At 38.9% G+C, this 10,431-nt stretch overlaps 1 protein-coding gene across 1 annotated transcript; it reads right to left on the reverse strand.

Moving 5' to 3' along the window:
- On the reverse strand, window positions 1-2,115 carry LOC107636719 (uncharacterized). The gene is made up of 2 exons (XM_016340213.1): window positions 1,792-2,115; window positions 1-1,623 (listed from the first exon to the last, which is right to left on the reverse strand). The coding sequence occupies exons 1-2, from the start codon at window positions 2,113-2,115 to the stop codon at window positions 1-3; spliced, it is 1,947 nt and encodes a 648-aa protein (XP_016195699.1).
- Window positions 2,116-10,431: the final 8,316 nt, after the last annotated feature.

Below are 10,431 nucleotides of genomic sequence, written 5' to 3' on the forward strand. Positions count from 1 at the left end.
TCACCCTGCTTGGTTGGGTCCTCCGGCCTGTGGACAACTCCTCCGAGTGTGTCCGGGTTGCCTATAGAGGCCACATCTCTTGGGCCGGTTCAGATCTGCCTCATCCATATTGGTCCGTATTCGGGTGGAGCGCAGATGACTCTCCCTCGCACGCCTCAGAGTCGGGTCCGGTATAACAGTCGGCCCGTCAAAAGGTGGCCAGAATCCCTCCGGAATGGGAGGAGTGAATCCCATCTGATATACACTGAAAACAGAACTAAGACGATACACCGGGTGGACGTATGACTGCCAAGTAAGACGTGAGTAGGCACAGCATGCCAATGCGTGCAGACATGGGAAATAAAATGCCTGGAAGTATCCACAATCATAAGTCTGAGAACCCAGTGAGACCCTGTAGCTCCCCAGTGAGAAGAAACCAGTTGGAGTCGTCTCTGCCACGGTGTACTCCGAGTTATCTCTGTCGTATACAGTCACCGTGAAGCACCTAGACGTTTTTAAATTTGCCTCGATACACTTTACCAGGTATTGACTGAATTGTTGTCCGGTACCCAGCTGCGCCTGTGCCTCCCTCCCCTTGCGGATGAATAGTTCAGCCAACCTGCCATATGTGGCCTTCACCAGCGAGCACACAGGGAGGTTCCTGACACCCTTCAGGATTAAATTCACATACTCAGAGATATTGGTCGTCATGTGCCTGAATCTGCGCCCCTCGTCAGAATACTGTGTCCACAACGAATACTCAATCCTGTTTGCCCAGTCACACATCGCCGGGTTCTCAGAGCACAGAATGTCAAACCAGTAATCGAACTCCACTTCGGTCTTCACATATGCGGCGTTCACAAGAAGCCTACGAGCATCTTTGCCCTTGAAGGTGAGGGCGAAATTAGCTACTACGTGTCGAATGCAGAATGCACGGTATGCAGCCGGAGTTAGCCATCCCCCATCAGGAGACTCAAGGGCGGCCTTGATGCCGTTATGCCTGTCCGAAATGACTAGAATACCCGGCTGCGGTGTCACGTGCTGACAGAGGTGAGAGAGAAAGAAGGACCACGACTCAGCATTCTCACCCTCGACAAGTGCAAATGCCATGGGCAGTATGTTGGAGTTCCCGTCCTGTGCAATTGCGACAAGCAACGTTCCACCATACTTGACATATAGATGTGTGCCGTCAATACTCACCAACGGCTTACAATGATGGAATAACTCAATACAAGGTGGGAACGTCCAAAACAGCCTGTGAAAATAAGCTTGAGACTCATCGAGCTGTCCCCCAACTCGAACAGGGCATGTCCGAAGGACTGCAACTGAACCAGGCATGGTCAACTGGACTCCTAACACCCACCTAGGGAGCTTGTTGTACGACTCATCCCAGTCACCATATATGACAGCAACAGCCTTCTGCTTCGCCATCCAGACCCTCTTGTACGTCGGCCTGAATCCAAAGTGGGCAGCCGTGGCATTTTGGAGCACCTTGATGTTGACGGATGCATCAGCCCTCACCATTGGCATAATGAATGTCGATATGACATGATAATTCAATCTCCTATGGTCGCTGGAGATAGAGGTGGCGAGACACGTATGCGGTCCGTTGTACCGTTTCACTTCCCAGATGCCCTTGCGCTGCTGGAGACTCAACCGAATCAACCATGTGCACCCATTCCCAAACTCAGAACACTTTCCCACATACCGGCGATAGTCAGACTCAATTACCTTGTACTGTACCCCTCGGTGGATGCTGTAAGTCTTCACACTCAATAGGGCCTCATTTTTATCCTGGAACTGCTGACCAACCTGGAACTCTGTCATACTAGCAGACCCGTCTGCATCTCTAGCGCCAAATCCAGCTTGTTGCCCAGGAAGCCCATCCTGCCTCATGGCATCCAGGTCCAATGATGAAAAATGGGGTGGGTACTGTTGTGTGCCAGAACTAGATCCACCTGCGGCCCCTCTCGGGTCACTCGCTCCGAGGTCGTCACCACTGTCATCGGCAATCAGATCCGGCTCAACATCATTCTTTATCTGGATCATCACACAATCTGTCTCCAACACCCGCCGTTGTAGCACAATGTAATGAGGTCGGAAGATGTTCCCCTGTACCAACCTCGTCGCCGACATTGCCCCTAAGGTCAACAGCGAACGAAGGGGAGGCAACAAGCTGGGTCAGTGGCTCGTACGCAGGGACAGACGAAGAAGCAACGGCAGGTCTCGAACTAGAACCGGCCACCGTGGCTAAAGTGTGAGTATTCCGATTCGAACCCCCCGAGCTGGATACCACATCAACCAACTTTGCCAACAGCTCTGGTGTCCTGACCTCGGGAAACTGCCGGCGACAGTGATACATGACCTGCAGGTCCTCATCACTCCCGATCTTGAAACAGTCATACTTCACGGTATCTTGGAGCACCGTCGTTGGAATGCGATAGAAAAACTTCTTAACCCTTTTCAGACCATCCAGACCAAGCTTTAGCAGTACAGAGCTAACAAGGTCATCATAGCTCGTGCTAGGCCTCACGATAATACAGAGAGGATCTTTATCGGTGAACTTCACACCGGATCGAATTTTTCTCTTAATCGATCCTCTGTGGTGAACCAATACTAGAAAACTATCCTCACTAGCCATCTGACCCCTCTATTGTGAGCAACTCACGTACACATCATATATATAGAGCTCTCCTTCATAGTAATTCGAATCAACTTCATTCGCACTATATATACATAATTCGAATCATATCAATTCGAATTATGTTTACTTAGCAACCTTTGCTAATTCGAATCAAGTAGATTCAAACTCTTTATTCAGGTGCTGGTAGTAATTCGAATTGAATCAATTCGAACTAGGCTTGATTAAATCATTACATATTGATTCGAATTACTTGGCCACGTTACTTCCTCATAATTCGAATTATATCAATTCGAACTACGTCTAAATCAAATTCGAATCTTATTGATTCGAATTACATATATTTGTCCTTTGGCAGATTGATGTATCAAAAACTCATTTGGCTGATTTAGGTAATTTTCAACCCCCCTTGGCACATTAACGTTTTTTACCCTTAAAAAAATTATTACATTATTATTATGTGTAATAAAATCAAGATAAATAATTATAAAGTAATTATTTATAAATATTATATAATTTTATTTATTTATTTTGTCAATAGTATTTAATTTAGCTTTAATTATTCTGTTGGTCTCTATAGTTTTGCAAAATTTTTAATTAGGTCTTGTACTTTTTTTAATTGAGTTCTTGCACCAAATTTTTTTTTAATTGAGTCTCTACACTTTTTTTTTCCTTTTATTTGGGTCCCTACACATTTTTTTTTAGTTGGGTCCCTATAAAATTAAGCTAATTACTACTAAGAGAGACCTAATTGAAAAAAAAAATTTGGTGCAGAGACCCAATTAAAAAGAAAAAAAGTATAAGGACCTAATTGAAAATTTTGCGAAACTATAGGGACCAACAGAGTAATTAAACCTTTAATTTAAAGTAAAGATAAAACATTATATTCAAAATATTTTTTATCTTTATGCATAATTCTAAATTTTATATTCAATTTATTAAATTATCGTTAATTTTATTACTTTTTCTAAATTATTAATTTATACTTTTATTATATTCTTTTATTCTATCACACATTATTATTTTCTCTTACTATTATTCTCTATACAGATGTCTGTCATTATTTCACCGCAATTGTTATATTGCCTTGTTCTCCTTTCTCATTTTATTTTTCTCATGCCATCTTCTCTTTAATTATCACCAAGTACCATTATGACAATTTTATATCTTATCTATCACTTTGATCTATAACTAGGGATGGCAAACGGGCCTAAACTCACCGGGCCGGCCCACGTAACCCGCCAAAAAAGGCGGGTTAGGCTAAAAAATTAGGACCGCAAAATAGCAAAAGCCCGCCTAACCCGCACCGCTTAAACCGCGGCCTTTGGCGGGGCGGGGCGGGCTTCCCCGCAGGGCTTAGCTTTTTTTAACAAGGAGTATTTTTACAATTTTTTTTGCCAAAACCCAACTTCCCCCAACCCAACTTACAAGAGAATGAAGATGAAAATTGAGTGTTTTGGATTATATTTATTTTGTTTTAGAGATAATATTTATAATTATGTTTTGCATTATGTTTATTTTACTTTGGGAACAATATTTATAATTATGTTTTGGATGAAAATTTGGTTTATAATTATATTTATTAGATATTTATAATTACAAAGACTTTAATGTTTGTGAATATAAAAATTATAATTTGTTTATACTTTTAGAAATTATAATAGTTAAAAGTAAAAAATAGGAGAGATTTAATAATTAAAAATAAAAAAAGAGGATATTTGGCGGGCTTAATCCGTCGGCCCGCCGTTGGGCGGGGCAGGCTAGGATTCTGGGACCGCCTCACTAGGCGGGGTGGGGTGGGCCAACCCGCCAAAGGGCGGGCTTCTGGCGGGGCGGGTGGACTTTCCCGCTTGCCGCCCCTATCTATAACCATTCGTTCTCTTAACTTTTATGAGTTGTTAAATTAAAGTGTTATTAAAAGAATTCGTTTATGTGTCTTTTGAATATATAGATGTATAAAAATAATAGTTTTTTTTATGTGTGTGTTAAGTAATTTTATTGTTCTATTAAAAAAAATTAAGACATAAAATATTAAAAATTTTTGTTCAAATTATCTGAATTTAATGTTAATAACCCTAAAAAATAATAGCAAAATATATTATTTTTAACTAATGTAATAAAAATAGTATATTATTGGAAAATTTTAACTAATAATTATAAATTTAAATTACAATTTAATATAGTACCTTAGAATAGAAGATTGTCATTATTTTTCATATTTGACTGCTATTATATAAGTTTCACATTTGCTTTATTGGGCACATTAATTAAACTATATTTTATTATTTCATATTGAATATTTTGAAATAATGTGATCATAGTATAAGGATGATATTAATTTTCATAACTAATGCGAATCTTCTTACTATTTTGTTTGTTATTTAAATACTATCCATAAAAAATAATTATTTAAAGTAAAACACTATATAGAAAGAGATAGAAAATTTTTAAATTTATCATTCTGGTTTATTTCTTAATTCTCATTTGATATTACTCAAATTTAATAGGTTGATGGTGATGATTTTTTTATTAGTTAAAAAATTTCAACTCTCTCTTAATTTTATTAAATAGTATATTTAAGTCAATATTTTTAACTTCCTCTATAATAAATATTTTTTAAATTATCTAATGCATAAAATGTCACATCATTTTATTTTTTCTTAAAAGTTTCATATTTTTTATATTAGAACATTACGTTTTATTATATTATTATATATTATCTTAAGAAAAAGTCTAAGGGGCCAGCAATTTTATTGAATTTTAGCCAGCATGTAACCAGCAGAGAAATGTGAATCATTAGATGAAATCTCACACCAATCTCACACCATTAAACCATCATTGATGGCTATTTGATGGCTACCAATCACAAAAGTTGTTGGTCCCCTAGCATTGCTCTTATCTTTGTACCACAAAACAAAAGGTAAAATTTTATATCTTCTTTTGTTACTTATTTTATTTTATTTTGATTATCTAAATTAGCATGTATATTATCCACTTATTTTCTATTATCTATGGAATATTTTTACAATATTTTTTTTATTTACAATCGATATTCATTTAAAAAATTATCTTTGAATCTTAAGCCATGTAACTCAAAGGTCATTGCATCCATATTTTCTAAATTTTAGAAAAATAAAAATTTTTCGTATTTTTATAGTTAGTTGAATGGAAAAATAATAACGATAACATCATAATTTTATAATGAATAAAGCAAAATAATTTATTAACTCATATTAAATTATTAATTTCACTTACACTTAAAAGTGAATAACACTTTAAAAATAACTAAAAAAATCTAAAAAATCTTATATGAATCAACATGTACATGAAATATTAAGTGAAGAGAAGCATAAACATCAGGATAGTCAATAAGTAATTACGAAAGAATAAAAAAGAGAAAAAGATAATGGTGAAGAGGCGGCCAATTAGGTTGTGTTTGGTTTATTGATGGGTGAAGACATAGACACAAATACACAAATATTGAAGACATATACATAAGAAGACACAAAATTTTTACTTTGTTTGGTAACTATGCACAAGACAGAACATAAATTGCAAATATCAATATTATCCTTATCTCTCCAAAAAAAAAAAATTACCACAGTCACTACTATTAAGGATAAAGTGGAAAAACTTATGTCTTAACTTTTGTGTCTTAGTGTCTCAATAAAATGGTAGTACACAAATTTTATGTATTTGTGTACCAATGTATACCACCGTGTCTTTGCTTATTTTATGTATTTGAAAACCAAACATGAAACATGGGTGTGAGTGTATCACTGTGTCTCAAAATTTGGTGGACATACCCACTAAACAAACACTGCATTAGGGTAAGAAGGATGACGTACCTGTGGGGAGGGGTAGGTCCCTTCCCATTTATACGCTGTACACGGGTGGGCCCTCTGCAATTAAGCCCACCTGTATAGAAGCTTCTGTTAGCTGTCCATGTTTCCTTCATGAAATGGGCGGTGATGCGCGGGTCGCCTTGTAGTTTGGGTCTATTGACCTGGCGGGTCGATGACTTTTGATCGAACCCGGGGTCCTTAATGTGCTGGGCCGAAACAGTGCCCCCAACGTGTCAACCGTGAAGCCAGAAGTTCGTGGTTGGCGCGTTCGAGTTACTCACGCCCGTTTCAACCGAGTCCTCCTGAGCTCGGAAATCCGCCAACGAAGTATATGTCTTTTATGCGCATAAGTTGCCCCGTCGTGGCTTGGGACATCGCTTGGGTTTCTGTGCCGAGAGCATTTAATGCTCTTTATAGCTGATTTGAAAGTCAGGGGAAAATTCCATTATGCCCCTGTCTTTTTGGGCTCCATTCTGACGGTTACCATTATGTATTTCTTGCTTTTTATCTTCAAAATTTCTCATTCCTCATTTCTTTTTACCATTCTACACTCTTTACCTCTTATTTCTATCACTGTCCAATTTTCCTTCTGCTCTTGGTTTGTTGTGAAATTTTCTGCGCTCATCCCATTTGCCTCTCCCTTTTGTTTTTGCTGCATCTTCTTCTGGTACCCATCTATTATTTTTTACAATTATTGTTCCTAATTTCTTTATTGATCATTGTATGGTGTCCCCTGTTTGATTTGTGCCTACTTAGATTAGCCTTGCCTTTGTTAGATGGTTCTTAGGGGGGTACCATTAGGTGCCTATTTCTTGAATTTAGGTTTTTTCTTGGATTTAGGCCTTGAATCAGCACATGTAGTGTAGTGTAGTAATGCAGTAGGATGTAGTTTTGTCTTTTCATTTTCTTTCGAATTTTTGACTTCTCGAGTTGACTTAAGTGGTGCCCCCACTGTAGGTATGGCTCAACAACCTATGGCACGTAATGTTGTGGGTCGCTATGTTTAGGTCATGTCTGATGTGAAAGACACGGCTTCCCAGGTAACCTGAGAGGAATTGCAAAAGCTTCGGGACTCCAGGGTCATGTGTGGAGGGGGCCCAGAGGAGGCAAATTATCAGGTTTTCGTCTCGGGTGAACAGGAATGCATCTGCCATATAAACCTGGCGTCTCCTCAGGTGGTTGACTAGATGCGGGTATATAAGCCCATGTTCACCACATTGGGCGTCCGTCTCCCCTTCTCCCCTTTCGTCATCTCTCTATTGAATCATTGTGATATCGCCCCGTCACGACTCCACCCAAACATCTGGGCTGCCATCCGTACTTTTGAGATGGTGTGTGAGTATTTGGAGCTCCCGGTCTCTATTAATGTCTTTCTCTACTTTTTATTACTTACCAACCCCTCCCGGGAAAGCAAGCACAAAAAAGGCTACATGTCCTTCCGGGCTGTACAGAATCGTCGTATTTTTGGTCTTCTTGAAGAATCTTTTCACGACTTCAAGAGCACCTACTTCAAGGTGAGGCTGGCCCCTGGCTATCACCCTTTTTGGCTTACCCTCGAGGGCGAGAGACGCGTTCTGACATATTGGAGCTTTGGTGCCTGTTTCGATTACTTAATAAAGTTGACCTACGAGAGATTAGGTCAAAAGAATCGCCAAATTGCCGATATCTTGTTGGCGATCTTTGGCACTAAGAATCTTAAACCCTAATTGCTGATGGGTGACCGAAAAATTGGTCGAAACTATGTAGGTGAATTGTGGTTCAAATTTCTTTAGTTTCTGATGAGCGGATAATTTATACGCTTTTTGGCATTGTTTTTAGTATGTTTTTAGTAGGATCTAGTTACTTTTAGGGATGTTTTCATTAGTTTTTATGTTAAATTCACATTTCTGGACTTTACTATGAGTTTGTGTATTTTTCTATGATTTCAGGTATTTTCTGGCTGAAATCGAGGGACTTGAGCAAAAATCAGATTCAGAGGTTGAAGAAGGACTACTGATGCTGTTGGATTCTGACCTCCCTGCACTCAAAGTGGATTTTCTGGAGCTACAGAACTCGAAATGGCGCGCTTCTAATTGCGTTAGAAAGTAGACATCTAGGGCTTTTCAGCAATATATAATAGTCTGTACTTTGGCCAAAGATAGATGACGCAAACTGGCATTCAACACCAGCTCTCTGCCCAATTCTGGCGTCCAGCGCCAGAAAAGGATCCAAAACCAGAGTTGAACGCCCAAACTAGCACAAATGCTGGCGTTCAACTCCAAGAAGGACCTCTACACGTGCAACACTCAAGCTCAGCCCAAGCACACACCAAGTGGGCCCCGGAAGCGGATTTATGCATCAATTACTTATTTCTGTAAACCATAGTGACTAGTTTATTATAAATAGGACCTTTTACTATTGTATTAGACATCTTTGGACGCCTGGTTCTTAGATCAGAGGAGCTGGCCATTCGGCCATGCCTGAACCTTTCACTTATGTATTTTTAATGGTAGAGTTTCTACACTCCATAGATTAAGGTGTGGAGCTCTGCTGTTCTTCAAAGATTAATGCAAAGTACTACTGTTTTCTATTCAATTCATCTTATTTCGCTTTCAAGATATTCATTCGCACTTCAACCTGAATGTGATGAACGTGACAATCATCATCATTCCCTATGAACGCGTGCCTGACAACCACTTCCGTTCTACATTAGATTGAATGAGTATCTCTTAGATCTCTTAATCGGAATCTTCGTGGTGTAAGCTAGAATGATGGCGGCATTCAAGAGAATCCGAAAAGTCTAAACCTTGTCTGTGGTATTCCGAGTAGGATTCAATGATTGAATGACTGTGACGAGCTTCAAACTCGTGGTTGCTGGGCGTAGTGACAGACGCAAAAGGATAGTAAATCCTATTCCAGCATGATCGAGAACTGACAGATGAATAGCCGTACCGTGACAGGGTGCGTTGACCATTTTCACTGAGAGGATAGGATGTAACCGTTGACAAGGGTGATGCCTCCAGACGATTAGCCGTGCCATGACAGGGCATTTGGATCATTTTCCCGAGAGAAGACCGAAAGTAGCCCTTGACAATGGTGATGCATTACATAAAGCCAGCCATGGAAAGGAGTAAGACTGATTGGATGAAGATAGCAGGAAAGCAGAGGTTCAGAGGAACGAAAGTATCTCTATTTGCTTATCTGAAATTCTCACCAATGATTTACATAAGTATTTCTATCCCTATTTTATTAATTAATTTCGAAAACTCCATTACTATTTTATATCCGCCTGACTGAGATTTACAAGGTGACCATAGCTTGCTTCATACCAACAATCTCCGTGGGATTCGACCGTTACTCACGTAAGGTATTACTTGGACGACCCAGTGCACTTGCTGGTTAGTTGTGCGAAGTTGTGAACCATGGTATTGGCATCATGTTTTTGGCGCCATTACCAGGGAAAGAAAGAGCGATGAATTTTACATAATTAAAGTATAATCACAATTTCTGCGCACCAAGTTTTTGGCGCCGTTGTCGGGGATTGTTCGAGTTTGGACAACTGACGGTTCATCTTGTTGCTCAGATTAGGTAATTTTCTTTTTGTTTTTTCTTCAAAATTTTTTCAAAAAAAAAATTTTCTTTCAAAATTTTCTCCTTTGTTTTCGAAAAAAAAAATTTAAAATAAAAATGTTTTCAAAAATTTTATAATTTTATTCAAAATTTTTAAGAATGGATTCTAGTGTTTCATGAAGCATGTGAAGCCTGGCTGGCTGTAAAGCCATGTCTAAATTCATTTGGACTGAGGCTTCCAATTTATTATCAAGAGCAAGCTAGCTGGTGCTAATCCGCCTACTACTGTTCATGATCTACCTGTTACATGCTAAAGCTTGGCTGGCTATTAAGCCAAGCCTGACCCTTTAATTGGAGCTTTAGACTAAAGAGCATAAGATTCCTGGAATTCATATTAAAAATTTTGGAATCCTTATT

The sequence above is a fragment of the Arachis ipaensis genome, chromosome B4, assembly GCF_059453495.1.
Source record: "Arachis ipaensis isolate K30076 ecotype BB chromosome B4, ASM5945349v1, whole genome shotgun sequence".
NCBI classification, from domain to species: Eukaryota; Viridiplantae; Streptophyta; class Magnoliopsida; order Fabales; family Fabaceae; genus Arachis; species Arachis ipaensis.

What these genes read in the sequence shown, in the direction of transcription:
- LOC107636719 (XM_016340213.1), bottom strand. Translation starts at nt 2,115, where the DNA reads ATGTCGGCGACGAGGTTGGTACAGGGGAACATCTTCCGACCTCATTAC. An exon ending in CTAGTATGACAGAGTTCCAG is followed by an intron (nt 1,624 to 1,791) that starts GTTGGTCAGCAG and finishes TTGAGTCTCCAG; the next exon opens with CAGCGCAAGGGCATCTGGGA.